Source organism: Pogona vitticeps, chromosome 2 (assembly GCF_051106095.1).
Source record: "Pogona vitticeps strain Pit_001003342236 chromosome 2, PviZW2.1, whole genome shotgun sequence".
NCBI classification, from domain to species: domain Eukaryota; kingdom Metazoa; phylum Chordata; class Lepidosauria; order Squamata; family Agamidae; genus Pogona; species Pogona vitticeps.
In genome coordinates this window covers 20,866,179-20,893,614 of record NC_135784.1, presented here as the reverse complement: position 1 = coordinate 20,893,614, position 27,436 = coordinate 20,866,179, and the positions used below count along the sequence as shown (strand labels likewise).

Genomic DNA, 27,436 nt, shown 5'->3' with positions numbered 1-27,436 from the left:
TTTTTCTTCAAAAAAGGTTAAAGGCGGCTTACATCATTGAAAACATTCTGGCCCATGTGTGTATTCTGATTGTCTGTTTAGCTAGTTATCTAGCTTGCTGATTGATTGATTGATTGAGTGAGTGAGTGAGTGAGTGAGTGAGTGAGTGAGTGAGTTCCTATCCCACATTTTCTCATGGTTATCCTCTAACAACCTTTTGAGGCAGATCAGGTTAAAAACTAGCCATGAGCCCAAGGTGATTTAGCTAGTGGGAAGAGAAATCCATAGATTTCCAGTAAAATAAATGACAATGTCGGTCACAATGAATCTGCTCCTCCTTCCTGGCATATCCAGAGTCATACATAGAACATTGAATAAAGGGATGGATCTGAAGAGTTAACACCATAGAGTTTTGAATCTCTGAGCAGCCCAGCAATTTGAAAAGGGGGGGGACTGTAAATACTGCAAAGTCCCTTCCTGCTCCAGCTCTTAGCTAAGCTTATGCAGTTACATTGTGGCGTCTTTAATTTCATGTCTTTGCTACAGATCTGATGTGGGGGTGAGTTCATATGGGCTGTTAAAGGGTTAGATTTTTCTGGGAAAGAGGTGTCAGATCTAATGCTGGAGTAAGATTTTTTTTTTCCTCCCTGTTGTTTGCATTCCGCATTGAAAATTCAAGACTACACTATTGGCAGGGTTTTAAAAGAAATAAATTCTGAACAGTCATCTCAGTAACACAAAGTTTTTAAGAGGTCGTGGCTTTTTGTTGCAATAGATGTTGTTTCTAAACCGATCTGTACCGCAACTATTCCTAGAAAGAAAAAGAAGGGAGAAATAATAAGATTGTAAAATCCTATATCGCTTTAGTTGCTTGTTACCTCTTTCTTCACCGCCTTGGTGTAAAATGGGAGTCTCTCCAGCTAGCTGGCTTCCTAAGCTGGTTATGGTACTTGGTGCATGATGAGAAAGGTTGTAGTTGGGTTCATTTGCATTGATTTCATGTATCACTTGAATTAACTAACATGTCAGTCTCAAAGATGAAAATACAGCCTTGCAGGAGATATATCAGGCATTTGCAAAGTGTAGGCTGGGATATATGGTTGCTTAAGTATGTAAAGCAGGATTAATTGCAAGTAATTATCGGGAGACTTAACCTCCAGGTATGCAGGTGTGTGGGGTGGTGGAGTTCTCAAAAGGGGGGAAAAAACACCAAAAACACCTTACAGAGGATTGACTGTGCTTTGGGATGTTGTGGGTAGCATAATAAATTATTTTATTTTATTTTATTTTATTTTATTTTATTTTATTTATTTATTTATTTATTTATTTATTTATTTATTTATTTATTTATTTATTTATTTATTTATTTATTGCATTTATTTATTTATTTATTTATTTATTTATTTATTTATTTATTGCATTTATTGCATTTATTGCATTTATTTATTGCATTTATTTATTTATTGCATTTATTTATTGCATTTATATGCAATAAATTTTGTGCTGTCAAGTCAATTCTGATGTATAGTAACCCTTCCCAGAGTTTTCTAGATAGAGAGTACTCAAAAGTGGTTTACCCCTCCCTTCTTCTTGGGGCACTTCTGGGATTTGTGCAGTTTGCCCAAGGCTATACAGGCTGGCTCTGTTGCGCAGCTTTGAATTTCTGGTGAAATTCCATTGCTACGCAGCAGAAGCACAGAGACTCACAAAGGAGAATAACTACAAATTTCCAAGACAGTCCACCCCTTTCTCATTAATTGGCACTTAACAGTCTCAATAACTCACTCTGAGACTTCTGAAGGTAAAAATTGAAAACATCCTGGAATTTAGTAAGCATTAAGGAAAGTCTTTTTGTACTAAAAAAAAAATAGAAGTTTGGAGGGAAATTAAAATGCTTGAGATATTGATTTTCCATCTTAATCTGAATTGTATAGATTGATTTGCTGCTGGTAGATTCTCAACTGTTGGCTTTCATTTCTGAGAAGAACCTAGTTCTCCATGTTTCTAGACCTTAGTGAACCTAGAGATGTGTTTGAATAGGACAGAACTGCAAAACCTGGAGTGGCTAGAATCAACATTATCAAAGCTTAGACCATTACTTTTTGAAAGGAAAAGGTTGCATTTCTAATTACATCTAGAGAATCAGGTTGCCATTTTTGTTATTACTTTTCCCACCCAGAAATGTTTAATTGCATTATGCCTATCCAGAAAAAAAACTAAGCAAAATTAAAAACAAAACACAAAACGAAGCAGCATCTGAAATAATCACTTTTATATTCCAATGTCAGCTTTTATGAATAAATCCACTTCATGAAACAGATTAGAATAGATTTCTCTTATTTGAGAATTGCATTTTGTGTGATCAGTTTATTGCTTTTCCATATCAAACAGCTTAGTAAATGCAAGGTAAATAATACTTCCTGTGCTTAAATCCTGTCAAAATAATGCCCTTGAAACTAAGCTGTTGTTAATCATTACATCTAATTAACTGAGGTGTTACTTACATTAAACAAATAACAGCTCAGTTAGTTAGGTGTATCTAACAAGTACTGTAATAAAACAAAGTATGTACTTAACAAGCAACTTAAAAACTTTTGTTTTTAACAAGTAACTTTGTTATATTTCTTGTTACATTATGTATGTTTCTTCGTTATATTTCTTGTTATGTAAAAGTTGAACAAAAGGAACTGATACTACGTCCAGCAAACTGGATTCTGAAGGAGCAACTATAGTTTAAGAAATTAAATCTCCCTTAATTTCAGTTTTAAATGGGCACGCCTGAGATGATCATCTTGCCTTCAGAATCAGAAAAGTAACTAATTGCAAGTAACTACATTTCCTGCAACTAGTTACTTTCAAGCTCAGAAAGCAAGTTAACATAAAGTTTTTTTTTTAGATTCAATGTTTGCACTGTCATTCCTATTTGTATCTCTTCCTTCCTTCAGGAAAACGGTTCCCCCATGAACCCGACCAATCCCAGCATAACAATATTTTCATCTGTGGCTCTTTCTGAGAAGGACATGAAGATGCTGCCGGTGGACCTTGCTCCAGAAAGCAAATGAAACCAGAAATTAAGCAGTTGGTGGAAAATTTATTCTGGTGAGAAAAGAGAAAAACAAGGAGAGAGCGAGCAAGCAAGTGAGAGAACTGGAAAGTGAGAGTAACACCTGGAAGTGTGAGGCCATTCCTACAGAAAATGGCCGCCAAGCAAGGGATGGTGGGAGATCGGGCCCCCCAAGCGCAAGCTGCGTTGGAGCCGGGAGGGCAAATAGCGGAGAGAGGTCTGCGAAGTCCCAAAGCAGAGGATGCATCAGAGAGCCAAAGAGATTGTTTTCCTGCCAATCTAAATGGGGATACTGAGGAATTTCAAAACGAACTGGCATCCACACACATCAAAGAGGAAGAGGAAGGACCAGCCCAGCCGTGGGAATCCCAGTGGCCAAATTTCCCCAAGGAACAGCAGACCTTCTGTGCACGATGGGGGGACCCACATGTCACAGAAACAACCCCCTGGGGTCACAGTGAGACTTTGCCACCCCATTTTCAGGGAGCAGCTAAAGCCAGCCACCGGCCAAGAAGAGAGCGAGCCAACCAGCTCCTGCTGGGTCTCTGTAAAGAGAATCAAGGGGTGGACAACAAGCTGTTAACCAGAGACGAAGACGAATGTAAGAAGCTTGATCAGAAGATGATTCTGTACGAGGAGGAGGAGGAGGAGACGGTTGGCACGGAGACCCACCGGCAGAACTTCCGGGGTTTTCGCTACCTGGAGGCCGAGGGACCCCGGGAAGTTTGTAGCCGGCTCTGGTTCTTCTGCTACCAGTGGCTGAAGCCGGAAAGGCACTCCAAGGAGCAGATCTTGGAGCTGCTTATCCTGGAGCAGTTCATGGCCGTCCTGCCCTCGGAGATCCAGAACTGGGTGAAGGAACACAGCCCGGAGACTTGCACCCAAGCGGTCGCCCTGGCGGAGGACTTCCTAACGAGACAGGAAGAGCCCCCGAGGGTGGACTGTGAGGCCACAGAGATTCCTGGAGCGCAAGAGGAGAGCGTTGGCTCTTTGTTGCCTTTACAGCATATGGAGAAAGTGGTGAGGGTTGGGGATTCCCCCCACCCACCCCCAAAAGTTCCTCTATTCAGCCCAATTCTAGCTCACTTTTTGCCCTCCTTCCCTGAAGGAAATTCAGGTATGGGAAATATTTGAGGGGTTTTTTTGGAGCTGTTGTCCAAAGAATAAATGTTTCCTATATATTCGCGAAGGCTTTCACGGCCGGGATCTAATGGTTGTTCTGGGTTTTTCGGGCTCTTTGGCCGTGTTCTGAAGGTTGTTCTTCCTGACGTTTCACCAGTCTCTGTGGCCGGCACAGAGACTGGCGACAGAGCACAGGTTGCTGTCCTCTGAAGATGCCAGCCACAGAGACTGGCGAAACGTTAAGAAGAACAACCTTCAGAACTCGGCCAAAGAGCCCGAAAAACCCAGAACAACCAATAAATGTTTCCCATCCCTGAGAACACTTTTCCACAGAATTCAGTTATCTTGTGGAACTCACTGACACAAGATATTTTTGGGAGGAGGAGGAGGAGAAATTAAGCTTTCTCCCTTGAAATGAAGTTGCCCTGGGTACCTATTTTATTTTGCCTTGCTACTTCCACTGATATCCTACCTTTCCTCTAGTGAGCTGCAATTTTGTTCTCATTCAAAGACAGAATCCTATGGGAATCCAAAGGAATTCGTATAAGATTTGGCACCAAATCAGTGCTGATGAACGAGGCTCTAAATGCAATGAGAGCTAACGTTTGCCACCAAGACTTAAGCTGTACTCAAGGTAGCAAGTTTGAGCAAGATCCGTGAAGTGGAAGTGAGATGGGAGAGAGAGAATCATTCGCCCCTGGCCGTATTCCCCAAGCATCCCTTCCCCTCTTTCATTTCGAGCCTTAGAGATGTACCAGCTGAATTAAAATGTATGCAATCAAGACAATTCTGACCCTTTTCAAGGGTTTCCAGGTAGAGAATACATAGAAGTGGTTTGCCCTTCCCTTCCTCTAGGGGGAGCCCTGGGACTGTGCAGCTTGCCCAAGGCCACCCAGGCTGGCTCTTCTCCCTGGAGGCACAGGGGGGAATCGAACTCCCAACCATCGGCTCCACAGCCAGAGACCTAAACCATTGAGCTATCCAGTCAGCACCAACCTAATTAGGGACAAGCTTTTTAGAGAGAAGGAAAAACAATGACCCTTTCCAGGTGTAATAATGTGTAACTTGACCCTGAAACACTCATCCTCTCAGGGCAACATCTTCTATAGCATGTATTGGTGGGCCAGCCTGCCTAGGGGTTGGGGGAAAAGAAGGAACAGACAGAGCAATAGCCCTGATGCAGGGTGAAGTGGATAAGAGGGTGCCGGAAGGAAGGGAGCTGAGGAATGGTAGGACAGATTACATTTGGGGCCTATCATGCCCCAGATTCCCCCAGTGGTCATATTGGCTGAGGGGTTCTGGGAAATTTACAAGTTCAGCTTCCTTCAAAGGTGGGATTCAAGGACAGCAACTCCCAACCTTGAATCTCTACATGTTCTTGGATTAAAACTTGGACTTAAAAACTCCCAGAAGCTTCATCACAAGCTGTGCTGGCCTTGGATTTTCAGGGAATTGTAGTCTTAAAAACATCTGAGAACCCAAGGTTAGGAACCACTGTTCGAGGAGCCGAAATCCTGACCCCCACCCAGCTCTTTCCCGACGCAAAGCATGAACTTTCCAGGCTGCTGATGGCTGGATACCTTAGTGGTTCAGATATACAGTGGTGCCTCGCTAGATGAGGATAATCCATTCCAGCGAAATTGCTGTAGAGCGAAATCCTCGTCAAGCGAAATAAAAAAGCCCATTGAAACGCATTGAAAACTGCTCAATGTGTTCCAATGGGCTAAATACCTCAGCGTCCAGCGAAGATCCTCCATAGGGCGGCCATTTTCCGATACCTGTGCAGCAAAAAATCCGTCCTAAAGCACAGCGGGGAGCCATTTTACACAGTGGCCGGCCATTTTGAAACCCAATGATTAGCTGTTTTGATCATTGTAATGCGAATAATCTTTTCCTGAAGCATGGAACCAATCATCGGGAAGCAAATTTTGCCCATTAAAACATCGTTTTGCGATCACAAAAGTGATCGCAAAAACCTCATCAAGCGCATTCATTATTTAATGAGGTAATCGTTAAGCGAGGCACAACTGTATATCCGGGAGTTCGATTCTCTGCTGTGCCTAAAGCGGCACAGTCCCAAGGCTCCCCCTGAGAAGAGGGTAAGAAGAAACCACTACTGACTCTTCTCCACCCGGAAATCCCTGAAAGGGGTCATTATAAGTTAGAAATGTCTTGACGATACACATTGATCTATTTTGGATGGTACACCTGAGGTTCAAATTAAAAGGGGGAAGGGATGCCTGGAGAAGACAGCCAAAGCTGAGCACTTCCCCCACGCAAAGCCTGAACTGTGCTCTCATCGGGTTCTGATGATGCTTTTGTTGTTGTTTCAGGTGTCTGGGCTCTTGGCTGAGGTGGGCCTGTATTCCTCCAAAGCAAAAGGAACGGCGCCGGGTAGCTGCCAACAGGACAAGCAGAAGGGGCAGAGTGATGCTTCTTCCGTGGGTATGTTGCCACAAGGCCTTTATTACTGGCATAGCAGGAGTTTGTCTGCATTTCCAAAGAAGGCCAGGAGGGGAGAGGTGGTCTCGTCTATTTGTTTATTTAGTGGATTCATAGCCTACCTTCCGCCTCCTGTGTTATTAACTTTAAATTAAAGAATACAGTTAAAATATATACAATATAAAATGAGGACTGACGGTTCAAACAAATGAAAGGGCAAGGCTGGAAATGCAATATCAAAGATACAATGGACAGAATGTAATAGTAGAGTTACATTTCTTTAAGGAAAAATCACATTAAATCTTGGTAACAAGTTCTTCTTCATTTTAAAAAAAAGTGGCCAGCCGAGCAGAGAGACGGCGGAGCTACTTCCACGATTGGTGGGAAGAGCGGGACGCTGGTGGCGCGGTGGCACATGAGTGGACAGGCTGGTTCCGAGGGTGGGACCCACATTAGTTGCAACTGGGGTGGGTATATTCATACTGTCTTCATTTACGAATACAAATATCCCCATCTCTACTCCCATCCTCTTGCTCTGCATCCAGATCCTTAAACCACAGAGGTATCCAGCCAGCTTAAGGAAGTGAGGCAGATAATAATGGCAGAAGGACCTCTTTTGCTGCATTCTTTTTTCTTTTCCAGTTCCTCAAGCCTAACTGGGAGGTTCTAAGTGACTTATGAAAATCCCGTCCCTCTTGCCAAGCTCTAATTCTACCAGGATTCAGGAGAAATTCTGCTGTTATCCTGTTCAAATAGGTGTTTTCATTGTATCTTAGCAGATCCTGTGCCGATGCAGGAGAAGGGAGCAGCTATGCATCCAGAAAGTTCAAAGAAGGAGGAATCCCCGGAGAACGGCATGGCAAACTTGGGTACCCGGCCAGACATGGCAGAAAGTGACAAGACGCCCCCTTCTGGCTTGAAACCTCACAAGTGCTCCGAGTGTGGGAAAAGGTTCCACCAGATTTCCCACCTTAACAGACACTTGAGAATCCACACGGGAGAGAAACCGTACAAGTGCTTGGATTGCGGGAAAAGTTTCACGCAAGGGTCCTGCCTGCTCGGTCACCAAAGGATCCACACGGGCGAGAAAGCCTATTCGTGTTCTTACTGCAGCAAAAGTTTCATCTGGAGTTCCGGCCTGCACCAACATGAAAAAATCCACCTGGGAGAGAAACCTTACAAGTGTTTAGAGTGTGGGAAGAGCTTCCACCGGAGCTCAGCGCTCACTGACCACGTGAGGTCCCACACGGGAGAAAAACCGTACACTTGCTCCGATTGTGGGAAAGGGTTCAGCCAGCATTCCAACCTCATTGTGCATCGGAGGGTCCACACAGGAGAGAAACCGTACACGTGCTCGGTCTGCGGGAAAAGCTTCACTCGGACAGCGCTGCTTATGGCACACCTGAGAATCCACACGGGAGAGAAACCGTACAAATGTTTGGTCTGTGAAAGAAGCTTCAGGGAGAGACCTGCTCTCACAAAACACAAAAAAATCCACATGAGAGAGAATTTGTAGCAAATGGAGATCTTAGGGGAAAGTGTCAGTCTTGGCTTTCTTTATCTCTGTACAATCAGCTTCTACTTTGTTCACCGAAGTCTCCCGCCATCATCGTTGCCAGCCTTTCAAATCTAGGGCTTGCCAAGTGGGGCAAACACCAACTCATAAGGGTTTTTATCCTTTTGCAAAATGAGCCCATGCTTCCTTGCTATTGGCTGGAGCTGATGTGATGTCATGGAATGCATTCTGATTGCACGAGGAAGACAGGCTGCGCTTCAGTGCAGAAGAGCACAGCTGAGTCACAGTGAAGAGAAAGACTATGCTGGCTCATAGGGGAGCCGAGGGTTGCATTACAGAGGGTCAGAATACCTATGGGTATAGAAAATGGAGGATTTGGAGGGGGCGAGGGTTGGGCCAGGAAGCCTAAAGGAAAGGGAAGCCCACCAGCTGCTTTGTGGAGGCTGAATTTCACGTAATTAACCAGCTATGTACATAGTTATAAGTCTTGTGTATAAAGATTTGATGGAAACTCCAGTGCTAAAGAGACCAATCTCCTTTTGTCATACAAGTAGTATATCTTCCCCACTGACCTCTAAGGAGTTCTCTAGAGACTTCTATAGCACAAAGCAAGAGTTGAGTTGAGAGAAGAACAGCTGGAATCCTGTTGCGTAGTGTACCAAGTTGCACTAGAGTAGGCCCATTGAATCAATGGGGATTTGGTGAGTCAACTCCTTCATTGATTCAAATGGATCTGCTACCCTCATTGCAACTTAATTATGCTAAAGTAAGTCACAACTAGAGTAAGCCTATGCGAACCCATGAAAGTTGAGGAAGAGTTGATTCAGCAAATCCTGGTGATTTGATGGGCCTGCTCTACTGCAACTCACTAGCTTAAGCAACAGGATTTCAGCCATTACGAGGCAGTGGAGGAGAGAGACTTTCCAGCACATTGGCTGTCAGGTTGTGTCTCCAAGTCTTTGGAAATAAAATATTTTTTTTCTGGAAGACTGTACCTAGAATCCCTGCACTACTTAACTGGACAGTTTGGGATGTTCTCGTCGAGAAAAAAAGATAACTTTTTAAAGAAAACTTACTTCTGGCCTCAGTTCAGACTATGGTTCTCCAGGAGAGCAAGGTGTGGCGCAGAACCTGAAGCCATTACATTTTTTGGACAACTGCTCCCACAACGCACTGATCCATTGCTAAGCTAACTTGAGGATTCTGGGATCTGTAGGAAAGGAGAAGAGAAGAAAAAGTTATATTTTTGAGCTGTGTTTCTTGCCCAACTGTTATGCCGGAGGAAGAAGTGGGAAGAATATTTGCACACATTGGGCTTCCGTAGTAAAGATGGGCCTCCAATTTTTTGGCTGCATGAAATTTCTCCACACATAATCCAGGGTGGGGGACCAGTGGTTGACATTGGTGGGCACTTCCTGAGGCGCCGGTAATCCTGGTAACCTCCAGGGCCAGCTGCTCATCCTTTCTTCCCTTACTGGAACTCACTAAGGGCTACTGCAATTAGGAGCACCATTTTGTTTTTTGCTTAATGTGCAGGATGGCAATCACCAGAGGTCCAGAAAACCCCCACACACCCATTGCGGTGCTCGGAGGTCCACACTGCTTCTACAACTCCCCCTGGCTACTTTTCATTATGATTTTTTTTTAGATTGAAAATGCCCCCTTATGTCTTCTAGGGGAGCTGAAGAGAGCTCAGAACATTGCAGAATAACATCTGGCCATTTGAGAAGGGTTTTTTTTTCAAATTGGACTTTTGCTCTGTTGCTGTTAAATGTGTTTTTAGTAGGGATTTTATTTACCATTTGTAACATTATACTGATTTCATTCTTTTTAAATATTTCTATACTGTTTTTAGCTTTTAAATACTGTCTTTTTAAATGATGTAAGCCACCTTGGGTCCTTGTAAGGAGAAAGGCAGGGTAAAATATTTTACATAAATAATAAACAAACAACTGGGTCCTAGATCAAATCAAGTCTGAACTCTCTCTCTGGAGGGGAAATTTTTTTGAAATAGAGGTTGTCCTATGTTGGGCACCTCATAAGAAGACAGGATTCACTGGAAAAAAAACAAGAATTCTGAGAAAAAGGCATTTAATATGGTCCTTGATTAATTCTTTTTTACTATTTGTACACTTACTGGTTTTAGCTTTGAATTTTTTTTAATGATGTAAGCTGGCTTGGGCCCTTTGTAGGAGAAAGGTGGCTTAAAACTATTTTAATAAATAAATAAATAAATTATAGACAGCACAAAGATTCTTTTTGAGCCCATATATATAAATATATAGTCGTATGAAACATCAGTTATTTTGGCAAGAGTTTCATAGGGCTAGGGAATCCTGGAGATGCTGGAGAATTGCATTTGGCCCCCAACATGGCGTAACCCTCCTCTTGTGTTAATTGGACCCCCCAAAAGAGGGGAAGCAACTGGGCACCACTCCCAGTTTATAATGAGGGCATATCTCACAGCGTTAAAGCACTGCAATATTTTGATTCGCTGAGGTGATTATGATATTTGCCACCCCTCTTTGGACTTCCTGTCCTGTCTGAGTGTAAGTGTAATCCAGAGAACCCTTAAGGTATGGGGAGTGGGTTCCTATCCCTCCCATCATTAGTATATTACTGTGGGCTACCCTTGTTTAAATGCAAAGTATCTTGTGAGAGGGAGTTCATGACCTTGAATGGGAAGTTAGGAGTCGTTGACTTTACAAAAGACCTGTTCCTGCTGAGGAAGGAGCTGCTAGAACTGATTTGAGGATACTGCCTCTTGCATTTCATGTACAGTATTACTGTCTGTTCTCCCAGTCTTGTGTGCCTGTCCTGCTTCTCTTGTGCTGTTATTGTGGAGACTTTTCTTTTTACAATCAGCCAAGAGGCATGAAGTGAAGTTTTATGTCAGGAAAGTGTTTATGATGCTAGCTAACAGAGACTATCAACGCAGCAATCCGTGGAAGGAGAGCAAAGAAGGAAGGAAAACAAGGCTATGTCCGATGAAATGGACGTGTCCACGAAAGCTCACATTAAAATATAATAGTTAGTCTTTAAGGTGCCACATTTTTTGGTCTTTAAAAAAAAAATGTCTTCGTTTTGTTTCTTTGGATTTTGCCTGCTATGCTTGCACAGACTAACACGGCTACCTCTTCCAAAACTGCAAGGACGCAGGAGTACCGTAAATCTATAGAAAATATATGCAAAGGGCCATAAAAGCTACATTAAATTGGTATTTCTATGGCAGTGTCTTTCCCAGGATATATCCGCCTAGAGTGGTTTTATAAGCCAGATGGGCGGGGTATAAAATAAATAAATAAATAAAATATCCAAAAGGAAAACATTTCTTTGGGCCTCTGGTTTTCTTCTCTAAGCGATAGATTATTTCCTTCAGGAGATCACGAAATAAACTTCTACTGTTTTATGATACTGGGGTTTTATGGTTCAGATTGCTGGAGGATGATTCCCCCCCCCATCGTTCACTGGGAGACACCACAGTTTGCTATACATAAGAAAACATTTGTATATTTGCTAATTCTAACATATGTTATTATATCTCAAAGTTACAATGAGAAGGGATCTTCTAGTTGACACTAAAAAATGAACTTAAAAAAATTAAAAAAAAGAAGCCAATAAAAATGGAACTGAAAGCACAGCAAATACCACGAAAGGCCAAACTTATTCAGATAGTTTAGGGCTTAAACACAGACCCGGGAGGGGGGGATATATGGGCCTCTAAATGCCATTGGATTACAACTCCCATTGTCACTGTTTGTTCAGCTCAGCTGGGTTGATGGGATGTTGAGTCTAGCAGCATCACACTATTTGAATCCTGGTAATAATAATAATAAGAGAGTCTGGGAACTTGAGGGAAATTTGGGTAACTCTTTTATTGATTTTTTAAAGTTTTGAGTATGATTTCCAGGTTCTGTAAAGGAAATACTTTGTCCTTCTTTCTTGTTGTTCCAAATTGTGAGCAGGGACGATGGTTGATAAATGTTTGGTTTTTAATGATAATATACATGTATAAATATTAATAAATTTATATTTATAATGAGATGTGCTTTCTAAGTTCTTTGAGTACTTTCTTGGGTCTGAAATGAGTGGTGTTGAGGCCCCACAGTAGAGATTTTGTAGTGAGAAAGCCAACTAATTTTCAAGGTAAAGAGCCTGCTATTGTTTATATACCATCAAGTCTCCTCCAATTCATGGGAGTCCTATGTCCTGTCTTCAACTGCCTTGCTCAGCTCTTGTGAACTCAAGCCTCTGGTTTCCTTTAGGGAGTATGTCCGTCTCTTATTTGGTCTTCCTCTTCTCCTGCTGCCTTCCACCTTTCCCTGCATTATTGTCTTTCCCAGAGAATCCTGCCTTCTCATGATGTGCTCAAAGTAGGACAGCCTCAGTTTCAACATTTCGCCTCCAGAGATAATTCAGGTTTGATTTAATCTAGGAACCTACTCTTCTCTATTGCTGCCAGTTATGTATTTTCCTTAATTTTTCTTTCTGTTTTTTTAATGTCCTGATCATGGCTAATGAGGGCTACATTTAATACAGAATTCACACAAAGTATCTGTGGATAGGTGCCACCCCACCCCATTAATCATCTGTGACAGTCTTCAAAGGCAGGCCTCCCCATTTGCTATGTGGAAAAGATCAAGCAATGGAGTGTTCACAAAAACATGGATCCCTCTGTGAGCATTACCCTAACCTAGCTAGCCAACAATTTCTAGTTTTTCTAGAAAGGAGGCCAGTGTTGAAGATCTAGACCTAGAAGCAAGGCTGAGCACAAAGCCAGTTTAACTAATGGATAAAGTGATCACATACTCTTGCATTTAAATCTAGAGAAACACCATTTTTTGTTAAAGGAATGTCTATAAATGGGCATTCAAACAAAAGACATGTAGGGTTTTAGATTTTTCTTACAGCCTGAAACTGCACCGATTAAGCAGCAAGGCTGACTTCCAAGCGAGCGTGCCTACCTGGTCTGCTGAAACTGCGGTTTCTCCTTCAGAATCTGATTTTTTTTTTTTTTTGGAAGTACCCTTTACTCTTGTTTTCCCCTCTTCCCTTCATTATGAGCCTGTGGCAAACATACAACTGGGGTGGCAGAGACTCATAGCTTTCCTAGGGCAAAACTTGGAACGCAAGTGGATGTGGCCAAGTGGCTTGTTTCTTGTACCGACACAGTGCTTATATTGCTGGAATGCCTAATTTTTATTCTGCTGGCAGGATAGCTGAAGGTTAGGTACCTCATTCTAAGCAAGAAGTTGAGAATTCAGTTCCTGGCTGTGCATCACAGAAGAGCCAGCCTGTGTAGCCTTGGGCAAGCTGCACTGTCCCAGAGTGGCCCCAGAGGAAAGTAATGGTAAATGACTCCTTTCTTCCTAGAAAACCGTGACAGGAAAACCAGCTGTTTGCTGCATGGTTTATACTAAGAGATGTGAGTGCTGAGGTCAGCTAAATTAATTGTGTGGTGTTTCTGAAAGGAAGAAAAAGTGTTATGATACTTCCCAGCAACGCTTCTGTGAGATGACTGATAGTGGAGGAGATCATGATGGTCTCAAGATGATGGCAAAGTAGGAAAGGGGGAGCTCTTGACAGTACCAGATGGCCACCCTTCTTTAATTAGCAGGTGAGGAGTATGTCCAAGAGAAGCTGAAGAGTGATCCATTGTAATCTGGAGGACTTTGAGCTGATAACTGAGAGGATGAGAAAGTGAATGTTCAAGAGGAGCATTGCAGAGTGCCAGATAGCTCAGTGGTTTAGGTCTCTGGCTTCGGAGCCAGAGATTGGGAGTTTGATTCCCCCACTGATTCTCCTTGACTGGGGCAAGACTCCATGATCTATCACATCCCTTCCAGCTCTGCAATTCGAAGATTATTATTAAAGAACTCGAGGTGGGGGAAAGCACAAGCAGGCTGTGCAGCACAATGGCAAGACAAAGAACGGGGTGGAATGTAATGTCCTTTCTTTGGCATGCTGAACAGAATATTTTGGGGTGACCCCGGTGTCAAGGCACTATGTCTCTCCGAGAGCCGGGAAGCCCCACACTTGGTCAGCAGACCGGGTAGGCACGCTCACTCGGAAGCTGGCCTTGCTGCTTAATCGGTGCATGGGTGAACTCCTGTGCCCATCCTTGCATCTCCCAGTTGCTTGATGCTGGCAGGTCAGGCACATAGGAGTGTTACATAGTAGTGTTTTCCAATTTGTGGAGAAACCAGGCTTGCATGTTTTCTCTTTGTAGGCATCCAGGACAACCCAGAGGAAACTGTACAGGACCTTGCTGTGGTGGAGGAAGAGCTTTAGGAGCAGGGGATGTTATAACTACTGTATTTTTCCATGTATAAGACTATACTTTTGTCTAAAATCTTTAGACTAAAAATTGAGGGTCATCTTATACACGGAAATAAGCTGAGGAGAGAACAAAAACAAGTGGAGGGGAAAGCAGGCATCAAAGCGATCCTGCAGCGCTTTAATCCCTTTCCCCCTGCACTTGCTAAGTCCCACTTGGATTTCTTAATTTTGGATTATAAAAGGCCTTATACATGAAAAAATACAGTATGTATCCCTTTCCACTGGTGGCTGCCCTGGAGCATCATCCCTTATCTAAAGGGGGAGGGTGGTGTTTTTTGTTTTGTGTTCCATAGGTTGCAGCACACCGATTTCAGACTGTTGCCAATGTCTATTTTCTTGGTCTGGTTTGTCGTCATCAGACACTGAAAGCCTCAATGATTCGGGATCTCCAACCAGCATTGGTAAGTAAGTTGTTATTGGCTTGGATGCTAGCGGTGTGGTTTCTTCTGTTTTTACCCAGTCCTAGTGATACAGCACAATTTCAAATGTAGGTGGCATGACACTGGTAGGAAATATTTCTGCGTGGGGAAAGACTGCCAAGCACAGCACCAATGGCTGAGACCTTGTGTGGCCTTGGGTAAGCTGCACAGTCCCAGGGTGCCTCCAAAAGAAGGGACTGGCACACCACTCCTGGCATGAAACCTACTGGCTGCTGCATGGCTTCTGCTAAGAGATGTGGGTGCTGATGCCAGCTAAATAGTGTGATGTTTCAGACTGGGGGTGGGGGGAAAGCCCCCTTCTTCACATGCATAGGTGTACTGCCAGGGATTATGCTGGCAATGGTGCGGCTAAAAAATATTGTAAATAATAATAATAATAATAATAATAATAATAATAATAATAATAATAATAATAATAATAATAATAATAATAATAATAATAATAATAATAATAATAATAATAATAATAATAATAATAATAATAATAATAATAATAATAATAATACTGTAAAGGTGGTATGTAAGCCTCCCAGCAATCCTTATGCTTGGGAGAAAGCATCAGTTGGGTTAAGGATCAGTGGACCCAGTAGCACAAAGTTGTACAACACTGGGTGTGACATGGCTGACAGTGGAGGAGATCATGGCGGTCCTGAGATGACAGCTAAGAAGGGAAGGGGCAGCTCTTGGCAACACCACTAGATGGCCACACTTCTTTAATGGGGGGGGTGAGGAGTTTGTCAACAAGAAGTCTAAGAGTGATCTACCATAAATCAGAGATCAGGAATGGCAACATACAGAAACCTGTTTCACATCATTTTAATTTATAAGGACATTCTACACATGATCTAAAAGTGACCATTCTGGGGGAAGAAACTACAGGACAAGAATTTAGAGAGAGAAGGCTATGATAAAATGAACAAGAATCCAGAGAGAGAGATGGCTGAGATAAAATATATACACATGCTAGACACCCATCTCAATGGACTTAGTATAACCTGAGGCTTTTTGGGGCTCTACCAAAAATGAACACTACAGTAATTGTACTTTATTGAATCTCCTAGATATCTATTCCTCCTTAACAGAGCCACCTAAAAAAATGTGTAAACCAGAGAGTCTGAACTCACTGCCATGTTGCTGTTGTAGTCATCTATTGTCTGGGGAAATTGACACATCATTGTAGCTGCCTACAAAACCTATAAAGAAAATGTCATTAGCAACTGTAAAAGGCCAGTCTTCTCAGTATAGTTAACATTTATGTTAATCTACCATTGTTATTCATGACAGATCCTGGAATACAATACTGTACAGAGACAATTTACTCCAACACAGGTAATAAGACATGCCAAAATGATGTGAAAAAATTGTGATCAGAGTTGATTTAAAATAAACAACCCCCTTGTGGGTGCTTAAAAAAAACATGCCAGGATCCAACCCAAAAAATGCTTGCTTACCTGTAGGTCGTGTAACTAGATATATTAAAATTAAAACTGATTTCAAGCATGGTAGGTAAACCCAACACAAAAACAGGATTATTAGGACGTATAGCTTAGCCCTTAGTGAATGCTGAGGTCTCACATAGCAGAAAACCGCTGCTAAATGCCAAAATTATGGCACTAGAAAACAGAAACTATATAGGGCAACTTGCTCTGCTATGAAACCACATTTCGACCATGTAGTTCAAAAGTGACACAAGAAACAAGAATAATGTTCCTTTATCAATGTAAAAGAATGCTGTTTTCCTGGTCCTTAAAAATTAGTGTTATTTTATTATTTTATTTATTTATTTAATCTTATATGCCGCCCACTCTACCCAAAGGTCTCTGGGCGTCTTACAACAGTTAAAATCCAATTAAAATTCAATAAATTAAAGGACATATTAAGATATTTTGAAAAGATTTTTTTCTAATGCATGTCAATCTGTTATCACCTCCTGCTGTTGATTAATTGATTGAGTTGCACGCTGTTGTGGTTATTTTTTTTTTAATCATTTTCCAAGAATCAGCCTAACACAAAACACACTTAAACAAGCGCTCCCGTTCACAAAAACATGGATGCAAACATTGTATCAGGAAACTTGAAGGGGGGGGAACTATAAAAAGCAGCGCCCACTTCCGGTTTTGTTCCCCACTTCCTCTCCTCCCCCCCCCACACTTCCCGGGGAGTCCTTGTCTTTTCAATTGCAGGAGCGAACCTGTGGTTTGGGAGAAAATTTGCAAATCGTGTGCCTTTCCAGATAAGAAGCGTGGTTTGTTTAATTTTTTTTTGGCTGGATCTTTCAGTTGGAGGTGAGTTGCATGAGAGAGGGAGCTATAGGTGAATGCATTTATTTCTTAATTTTGCTTTTCCTTTTTTTTGTTTTGTTTTTTTGTTTGCTGGCTTTGCTCGCTCGTTTTCGTGGAGAAACAAAAGGAACGGAAGGGGGAGAGGGAAGGGGTGGCGAAAAGGATCCGTGGAGGAAGGATCTAAATTTTAAATAATTGAGATCCCTTTAGATCAGGGAAGAAAGTGGGGGCGAACACATGATTTTTCTTTCCTGTTTGTTGGAATTTTGCAGTGATTTGGGTGTCTGTTTCTTTTTAGGGTTGCCAACTGACCAGAAATAAAAGGGGCAAATTCTTCCTGTGCTTTAAACAGTAGCTTGATTATGCAGAATCAGCAGATGTAAAGCCTTTAAGACAGGAAGGTAAGAAGTGCCATCTCTTTCTTGACGTCTGCAAAGCAGGCAGCTTTCTAAAAGCATAGGAAGATAAGCTGTTTGAAAAGTTGGCAGCCTTTTATTTTATTTTATTAGTCCAGGTATTTCTCATTCAACAAGGATTCAGGAAGAAAAGGGGAGACCGTTCCCTTTCTGCAAATTGTTGTCCCTCGGGGGTTGTCAAATGATTGGACGAAATAAAGTCTAGCTTGGCCTTCAGTAGCAGCTTAAGAACGCACCAGTAAAAAACATGCAGTGGTGTGACAAGGAGGGACAAGCAGATGAAACTTACAGTTATGATGAAATTATCTGCATGCTAAAGGCACAGCTGCAGAAGCTAGATGAAAAGTTAGGAATTGCCCTGTCCCTTTCCCATTCTTCTTTTTAAAAGAAGAGGTATTTTCCTGCCAACTGTTTTAATTCAAGGGAAATCAAGTGGGTGCTTTGCACTGCCATCCAATAAATGTAGTTTGGGAGCATTTTTTCCTCTTCTGGATTGCTTGTTGAACTCTTGAGTCATTGAAAGGAATCTTGGAATAATGCTTGCTAAATATTCCTGCTTTTCTTTTTCCTTCCTCCAAATTGTTGCAAACCCTATTCTGGTTACCTTTATCCGTTTCTTTTAAAGGGTACCACAGAACACAGATTCTCAGCTTTTTGTCTTTTAATGCCCCACTGGTCATACTATCAAAAGAACAGAGGCACCCCATAGGAAAAAAAAAGCCTCTTTTTTCCTGCAAAGGATACTTAATTGCTCCAATCATTTGTGGTTACTTTCAAGGATTTTGAATAATTGGTTGTTCTGGGTTTTTCGGGCTCTTTGGCCGTGTTCTGAAGGTTGTTCTTCCTGACGTTTCGCCAGTCACTGTGGCCGGCATCTTCAGAGGACAGCAACCTGTACTCTGGTGTAGTTGGCTTGGGAGTGCGCTCTTTTGCTTCGGAGTGTTTCCAGTCTCCGGGTCTGCCTGACTGTTTCCTCCCAAGCCAACTACAGGTTGCTGTCCTCTGAAGATGCCGGCCACAGAGATTGGCGAAACGTCAGGAAGAACAACCTTCCGAACACGGCCAAAGAACCCGAAAAACCCAGAACAACCATTAGATCCCGGCTGTGAAAGCCTTCGCAAATAGATTTTGAATAATTGTTTGGACCAAACCTAAAGAAACAAAAACAATTCTATTAACAAGTGAAAATTGTAATGACCCCACTGGAGGATAACGATGGCTGATGCCCTGTTCACACAGCTGTGCAGCATCAGGCGCCTGACCTCATTAGCCAAGGCAGTTTTTTTGGAAAGAAAAGAAATTCTGAATCCACCCTTGCCTACAGGGGTCTTGAGGCCATTTTGTCATGGGGGGGGCACAGCCGGTGTCATAGAGCCAGTCTGTTTTCCTGCTGTGCAGAATGTTGACTGTGCTGGCAGGTGGCTCTGCCCTAAAAGGTCCGGGTGGGAGGGAAAATGGTTGCTTCTCTGCTAAGCCCCCCCCCCGGGAGCAAAGCTGACCCACTCTCCTGTCCGGGGGGTCTTGGAGGAGCAAGGACCAGCAGTCCTTGGGTACCCTCCAGCTGGGCCCCTTGTCCCAGCATCCACACCCCTAGACTCCCCTCCTGTTGGTGTCTCCAAATGGACCTACACAAGGCATAGGGATGAGGCCTACTGAGGACAGAGGCAGAAAAAAAAACCAGAAACAAACAAACAAAAAGACTTTGAAAGTTGGGTTTGGCCCACATGAACGTTTTCTTCAGGAGTCTTCTCAGTTTCCTTCTTTTGGAACTAAAGAAGTTGGATCCTAACTTAATTATATGCGGAAAAGCATATTAGTAAAATATGTGGCAACCATTGGTATAATAAACATTGTTGATGGAGAGGACGAGGATGTGAGATACGGTCAACCTTTTCTTTTCGGGTCTCAATGAATGTCCAGTCTTTGCAAATCAGCCTTCAGTTTGGGATCTGGACTGTGGAGATCCGACGTTAGATTTGTATTCCCCAGGTGGCATTTGGCTAATTACCCCCTTTTAAAAAAACTGTTCTAATCATAATACTCTGAATTTTGAAACTTTACTTCGATGGATGACGGTTCCAAAATTCCTTGTCCCTGGTGGGCTGCTAAGGATGGGACTTAAGAGTTGCAGTGAGTCAAAAACAACACAGTGGCAAATAACAGCAGCAAACGTACTGAGATATTTTGGAAGCTGTGGTTGAAATCAGTTGCTTTTTTAAATTGTTTGATGCCCTAATGACACAAGCTGACTGGGGGAAATGCCTCTCTCGGTAGTGACTTGGAAAATTCTTCCCAGGACATTCCCCAAAGCACCGACTTTATTATCTGTTCAGCACTGGATGAAGGACTTCTAATAAAATTTCTTGAGCTTTTCCATATATATTTATTGATGTATTTGTTTTCTATAATAGAGCGTGCTATATATTATATTATTTTATTATTAGCTTTTTATATAAGAACTGCTGGATTAGCTCAGCGGTTGAGGTCCCTGGCCGTGGAGCCAGAGGCTGGGAGTTCGATTCCCCCTACTGGGTCTCCTTGAGAAGGGGCTGGACTTCTGATGGTCCATAGGATCCCTTCCAGCTCTGTGGTTCTAAGACGAAAAGAAAGTAAGAGAAAAAATTACGCTGCCTTTTCCAAAGGGATTCAAGGCCACTTACGGAACGTTAAAACAAACAGGGAATTTAAAAAAATACTGAAATCATTGAAAAGCTATGAAACACGGTGATCGCTTGCTGGGGGCAGAGTTGTTATTTGCAGTTCTAAGATTGTTGTTAGGATAAAGGATATACAAGTAGCCACTGTAGGGCATCTGTGTCAGCATTAGATACTGCAAATGTGTCTGAAAATAAAGATTTTTGGTTGTCATTGGCAGAGAAGGATCGGCGTAGCCTCATGGGATGTTTTGTAAGGTGGGGGCAGCCACCAAGAAGGCCCCCTCTCAGGTCCCCCAGTCAGTGTAAGTGATAGGAACAAGAGAAGGGGCCTTCCAGGGAGATCTTGAGACCTGAGGAGGGTTGTAGGGGGAATTGTAATCCGTCGGATAGCCTGGATCCAAGCCATATTGTTAGACAAAACAGGAAATCCCCAGCCAAAGCATCTTCGGCAGATAGCCACCCAGTCTCTGCTTAGAAACCTTCCATGAAGTCAAGTGTGCTCTCTTCCAAGATATTCCTTTCCCACTAGCATTCTTAGCTTAGACTTTTTAATCCTACTGACTTATTTTATATTGCTCTGTGCAATTTGATGGTGAATAAGCAGTGAAGGTACAGAAAGGGCTTTTGCATGAACCAGTGCGGCTCTTTTTATTTATGATGATACTGATTATTATTCTTTATTCATTTGTCTTTTTGGAAATTGCTGTGGGAATGTGACCAATGGATGGTTTGAAAATATTTGTGGTGCTAGTTATTCATTTCTCCATCAACAGGAGCGGCAATAGGTCAGCGATCCCGCAGTACATGCTTCCTACACAGAAATCCCTGGCTTCCGTCTTTGGCATCTTCCTTTAAGAGGATCAGGTAATAAACTGTTCAAATGTTTCGCTTTAAGATCCCCAGGAGCTGTCATTCGTCTGAGTAGACAAGGAGTTTCTCTGTCCGTTTTTTTTTAAGGCCACATTTTTAAAAACTGGGAAATCTGTATTGGGTGTCCCCACAAATTGACTCCCATCAAGGGCCTGCCTAGTCACAAAACGGCAGTCACTTGCTGAGGAAACTGAGGATAAGGGGGAGGCTGGGTCGAAAGCCCACAGGTGAAGCAACACATATGGGTCTGAGTCCCAAATGCCAGACCTCCTGCCATGTTTATGCACAAACTAGGTAAACAGCATTCGGGGCCTCCAGATTGTGAGCTGCTGGTGGGGTTGTCGGGCAGTTGACCATGCTCACAACGAAGACCTATTATCCCAGCACCTCATCAAGGAGCTGCAAGACATTATGCAAACTTTTCAAGCCTTCCTTTCCCTTTCCTTCCTTTTTTCAAAATGACAAATCAACTGGAGCAGCCAAGGGTGGAGGAAAATCTCTTGAAAGCCCTTCTCAGGAGGGGTATAGTTGTGCTGGTTTGGGTTTCTGGGCTGTGATTCCAGGCCTTCCAAAATCTGGAGCAGCACACCGTACTTAACACCAAAAATACCTATTTAAGAGTGAACTTTTTAAAAGGTTTTTTTTTTAACAAAAGTGAAGTTCTGGCCCTCACATTTTGGGTGGTTCATGCAGCCCCTGAAGGATTTGGGGTTAGAAAATTGGCTGTTGGCCTCATCACAGCTGCCCATCTCTGCATTATAACCAGCGGCCATTTTTGGCTAGGGTTTATGGGACTTATAATAATAATAACACATCTGGAAGACCCCAGGCTCCTCATAGCAGAATAGACATTGGTTCATATTTTGTTTCATACCCCTCCCACCTTTCTCTGTTTTTGTGTTTTTCAAAACAAATTCAGGTCAAATGAGTGAAATTGAGGAGGTCACCCAGCTGAAAAGCCCCGGTGATGTGGAACCATGTGGATCTTTACTGGAAACAGATGAAGACATTTCCGGATTCCAGGAAGTGGAAGGGATCTGTGAGATTCAGGAGACACCAGACGATCCACCGACGCTCATCCCGGGCTTAGAAGAAGGCAGTTCATTAGAAGGGACCTCATATATCTGTTCCGACTGTGGGAAGAGTCTCTCCAGCATCTCTAGCCTCATTAGCCACCAGAAAAGGAACCACTCGGGAGAGAAGCCCTATAAATGCTCTGATTGTGGGAGGAGCTTTCACCAGAGCTCAGATCTGGTTAAGCACGAGAGAATTCACACAGGGGAGAAACCATATCAGTGCTCTGTGTGTGAGAAGCGGTTCAATCAGCGGTCATACCTTATCGTACATGAAAGATTCCACACGGCCGAGAAGCCTTACAAATGTTTCCTGTGTGGGAAAAGCTTCTGTTCCAATGCCCATCTCATGACCCACCAAAGGACCCACACCGGAGAGAGGCCGTACCAGTGTCCAGACTGTGGTAAAAGGTTCACAACCAGTTCAAACTTTGTCAACCATAAGAAAACTCACACGGAAGAAAAACCATATAATTGTTCCCTCTGTGAGAAAAGTTTTAAGCGGAGCTCGAACCTGATTCAGCATGAGAGGACTCACACGGGCGAGAAGCCCTATATGTGTCTGACTTGTGGGGAAAGCTTCGCTTCGAACTCTGGCCTTGTCAAACATCAGCGGAGCCACACAGGGGAGAGACCTTACGAATGCTCCTACTGTGGCAAAAGCTTCAGTCAGAGCATGATCCTGACCCAACACGAAAGGACCCACACGGGAGAAAAGCCGTGCAAATGCCCGGCCTGTGGCAAAAGCTTCCGCTCTAGTTCAGACCTTGTCAAACACAAAAGGATCCACACAGGGGAGAAGCCCTATAAGTGTTCACTCTGTGGTAAAAGCTTCACCACCAGTTCGGACGTGGTGAAGCATGAAAGAACCCACACCGGCGAGAAGCCGTACAAGTGTGGCACCTGCGGGAAAAGCTTCAGCCAGAGCGCCCACCTCATGCAACACCAGAGAATCCACACAGGAGAAAAGCCGTACGTGTGCCTCGCCTGTGGGAGGTGCTTTACGTGCAGTGCTCACCTGGTGGTCCATAAAAGAACCCATAAAGAGGGGGAGGCCTTAAAAACGTAAAAAATCGGGTTGGTGGGGTTGGGAGAGGGAACATCCCATGCAGAAAAAGAAAATAAACCCTCGTAAAGTGTGTTTGATGCAGCAACTAAACCCGATCTTTCTAAGAACATAATTCGGACCCTGTCTAAGAGGGAGTAAAATAACGGAAAAGGTTTGTAACTGATCTCTTGTTTATCATGCATGAAATTTAAAACCCAATGAGGAGAGAAACTGCAATGAGAATGATCCAAGGATGCCTCTGTCGCTGGCCGAGAAAATCCATGACGGGCCTAACAAAGTTGCTAAAGATCTATATTCTCGAAGGCTTTCACAACCGGGATCCGATGGTGGTTGTAGGTTTTTCGGGCTGAAGATGCCGGCCACAGAGACTGGCAAAATGTTAGGAAGAAAAACCTCCAGAACACAGCCAAACAGCCCGAAAAATCCACGACAACCGTTTGTAAAGATCTGGTCATAGTGAAGGAGATGAGAGGCCGAAAGTAACACATGGCACGGAATTTGGGATATTGAATTGAAATTGCAGCTATGGATGCTGAGAGAAATGGTTTTTCATGCAATCCTGTGTGTACTTTTTTGGTAATAAATAAATGACTATTTGTGTCCTTCACACAGGTGTACTTTTATCAGATGGTCAGCCATGAAGAGACCTCGTGGCTCCTATGATCAACCTGAGCTTTCAGCAAATAACCGAAAGCAAACAAATTTCTCAACAATGAACCTGGACACTCTTTTTGAACATGATTTTTTTTTTTTTGTGGGAAGAAAGATTTCATTTTGTCCCCAGCCCACCCCTACCCCAGCTACTAAAGATCATTACACTATTTCTGACCAGAAGCAGGCTACTTCCGTAGCCGATAAGATAATGCTATTTGAAGGAGCCCCCTTCTGGTCAAAAATATTCTAATAATCTTACCATTTTAATTAGTTTTCATTATACCTATACTTCACATACGTCCATAATTTTCAACTGTGCAAATGCTCTGATCCGAATAAAGGGATACAGACTCCAGCAACCTTTTTTCAGTTGCTTTGGTGCAATTTTTCTTAAAAATAAGCTGCTTACCAAAACGATCTCTGTCAAGGTAGTAACAAATCATAGAGCACTTTAATTTCACTAGGAGATATATTTATGTAGCCAATTCAGAATGTGGAGATTTCTCACCCTTTCGAAAACAAAAGAGGTAATGGAGATCCACCTGGTCATATGACTGGAACCAGAATCCCACCTTAAAGCATATTGGAATGGTGGTGTTTTCATCTTATACCTAAAGGAACCAAGAGGTGGAGCCATCCAGATCTATTAGGTGTTTGATAGCTTCCAATCTACCACCCAGAAGGCCCAATCCCGCATACCCACCTGCTGGGCCTTTGATGGTTAGAGGAGCATGTGGATGCGCTTCCTTTGAATAGCAAAGTGTATTGAGGGGAGATTAACAGGAACAGAATCAGATAATGAGAAAATCTATCAAGAAATTACACCAGACATAGGCTGGGTTTATACGCAGATGCTCCAGTAGCATTCCAGCTAAGCAACCAGTATTATTGCCTATTTTTCCTTCAAAAAATACTGTATGGTGGGAGACAAGAGTCTGAAGGAAAGTTGTTGATCACGGAGAAGGGTTTCAACCAAAGGCTTAAATATCAGGATTCAATTTCACAAGTAAACTAAAGAAAAGCCAAAGCAAAGTGTGCTGCTTATATGCCGCCCCATAGCACTTAAAGCATTTTCTGGGTGATTTACAATTGTATTGTGCAGGCTAAATATTGCGTTCCCCCAGAGTAAGTTGAGGATTTTCAGAAGGATGAAAGGCTGAGTCAACCCTGATTCGGCTACCTGAGTCCTTTGAAATCGAACTTGGGAGATGAGCAGAATGTCAACTGCAGTACTGCAGTTTAACTACCACACCACTAAGAGTGTAAGGTGTGTTGATCTCCCACACCAACATATCATGAAGAATTGTTCGGTTTCTTAAAAAACAAACAGGTGATTCGCTTAAAAAGCTGAAGCCCAGAGTGGCATAATCATTAAGAGTGTTTTATGGGGACTTCAGAGAGCATCACTGGATGTCTCTGAGCTTCACGTGGTCCTTCAGACCTGACCTACCTCACAGGGTTGTGGGGAGAAAGTGTTTGATGCAGGGAGAGACTCGTGTACATTGTCTCCTGTTCCTTCTAGAAATGGTGGGATATAAATGGTAAGGAATAAATGTTGAATTTCTGCCCGTCTGATTCCTGACTAGACTCCGCGTCTCTCTCAAACAGAAATCTTCTGGCCAGGAAGTTTTCCTTGTCTTTTCAGACCAGATTTAAAAAGACATGTCAGGGATGGCTCAAGAAATATTATGTGTGCTCCTCATCAATAGGTGAAATAGGAGGGTCAGCATGAATATTATTTATTTATTTATTTATTTATTTATTTATTTATTTATTTATTTATTTATTTAATAAATACCCACCTATCTGGTCGGTGAGGACAACTCTAGGTGGCTAATATGGGAGGGGAGGGGCGGGGCAGGGCTCCTCTGTCTTTACCAGAAGATAGACATTAATGAGGTAAAGTTCCCCCAATTTACTGTATTTCTGTTCTTGGAAAGAACTTCCCTTACTTTGATGTGATTCAAAGCTTAATAGGTCATGTTGCTGTAATAGGCAGTTTGAGAGGAGAGCAGCCAGGGATAGGGTTGCCAGATGTCAGGCAAAAGGAGGTCATGTCCTCCTTTTTAGCCTAATGTCCTCCGTCAGGCAGGCAAAGATAAAAACCTTTAAAATGTCAGGCTTTTTTATATTTCGTGTTATAATTCTGGATGGGAAGGGGAGAGGTGGAAGGACCCCCTTCCCCCTGGCTTTCCCCGCCCCCACCTGCCCGCCCATCCCCGGTATTTTGAAAAAAAACCTCCATTGAATTTATTTTTAATTTTTAACATGACTGTTTCTTGGTCGGTTCACAAAGAGACATTTATTGGCAGCTATTGTAATAAAATTGTATTGATTGTGGGTTTAATCTGGAATGATTCAAATGAAACATTCAATATGTCCTCCTTTGTCCTCCTTTTTGTCTTTCTATGTCCTCCTTTTAGTACCCGTGTATCTGGCAACCCTAGCCAGGGAGGTGCCTCTCCTTCCAGAAAAGTTGGAGTGAGGTGCCCTCACAACATGTTCAGGGCCACAAGCTGTCAAAGTCGCAATGATGGAGAAGGATTTTCAGAGGAGTTGTTTTTCCCCTATGATAAATATTCCAGCGATTGAGGGGTGGGTGGGGTGGTTTAGACCTGTGCTGAGAGGACATTCCTCAATTCAGAGCATGTTACCATAGTCTCTTGAGACTGAAGGATGCCTATGATTTCCCAGCCTTGGGTACCCCCAGATGTTCTTGGACGAAAAGTTAAACTCCCAGAAGCCTTCACCACCAGCTGTGCTGGCCATGAGCTGCAGTCCAAGAACATCTGGGAACGCATGTTTGGGAACCAAATGGTTTAGTGGTTTTATTGGTTGACATGCCATGTTGAAACACCTTGGAATTTTGCCAGAAGGAAAGGCATATTCCGTGTCCGATAGACTATATAGCAAGAGGGGTGTGGTTTTGTAAGGTTAGACTCCAACTCTCCCTTTTCCCCCAAACAATGTCACTACTGTTGCCTTTCTCAGCATCTTCTGGGGAACGCTGGAGGTGGTGGCCCCAAGATACCCCTTCTGCTTTTAATGAGAGGACCTAGCAAATCAAAACATGCTGCATATATACCGCCCATAGCACTTAAAGCACTCTCTGGGTGGTAGCAAGGTGAGTACTCATTTTACCAACCTCAGAGGTATAGGGGGCTGAGTCGACCGGGTTTAACCACTGCACCATGAAGCTTTTCATTGTACTGTATTAAATACCCAGACATAAATCTTTTGACAGCCAAAGTGACAGAGCTTCAATTCCTAGACATGCCAATCTCAGCAAGCAAAAGGAGAGACTAGCGGTCGTCCTTCACCTTTGCCCCCTTGCTGCCTGCTTTCCTAACACTCCAAACACTGCTGCCTGAGAGGGTGACCCCATTCCTCCAAAGGACAGGACCGGCCGTGACAAAAACCCTCCCGTAAGAACATGTCTACGCACAAGGAACTGGTTATCTTGGCTCTACATTTATCTTGCACAGCTGGAAACTGGCAGGAGAAGGACTTCCC

General features: G+C 43.0%; 1 protein-coding gene and 1 long non-coding RNA gene across 2 annotated transcripts; one reads left to right on the top strand and one right to left on the bottom strand.

Moving 5' to 3' along the window:
* The first annotated feature begins 358 nt into the window (after nucleotides 1-358).
* Nucleotides 359-23,876, top strand: LOC110069832 (uncharacterized). The gene is made up of 5 exons (XM_078388303.1): nucleotides 359-538; nucleotides 2,925-4,063; nucleotides 6,499-6,610; nucleotides 7,384-8,052; nucleotides 22,239-23,876. Exons 2-5 carry the CDS (start codon nucleotides 3,176-3,178, stop codon nucleotides 23,267-23,269), a joined length of 2,700 nt encoding a protein of 899 aa, XP_078244429.1. The 5' UTR covers nucleotides 359-538; nucleotides 2,925-3,175; the 3' UTR covers nucleotides 23,270-23,876.
* Nucleotides 6,482-18,517, bottom strand: LOC144587493 (uncharacterized). Its single transcript, XR_013542648.1, has 3 exons — nucleotides 16,830-18,517; nucleotides 16,027-16,095; nucleotides 6,482-9,333 (listed from the first exon to the last, which is right to left on the bottom strand). It is a non-coding gene; the product is annotated as an uncharacterized LOC144587493 (long non-coding RNA).
* Nucleotides 23,877-27,436: the final 3,560 nt, after the last annotated feature.

Excerpts from the sequence above, each read along its gene's own strand:
- LOC110069832 (XM_078388303.1), top strand. The coding sequence starts at position 3,176 with ATGGCCGCCAAGCAAGGGATGGTGGGAGATCGGGCCCCCCAAGCGCAA. Across the intron at positions 4,064-6,498 it reads TACAGCATATGGAGAAAGTG|GTGTCTGGGCTCTTGGCTGA; the intron begins GTGAGGGTTGGG and ends TTGTTGTTTCAG. Across the intron at positions 6,611-7,383 it reads GAGTGATGCTTCTTCCGTGG|CAGATCCTGTGCCGATGCAG; the intron begins GTATGTTGCCAC and ends ATTGTATCTTAG.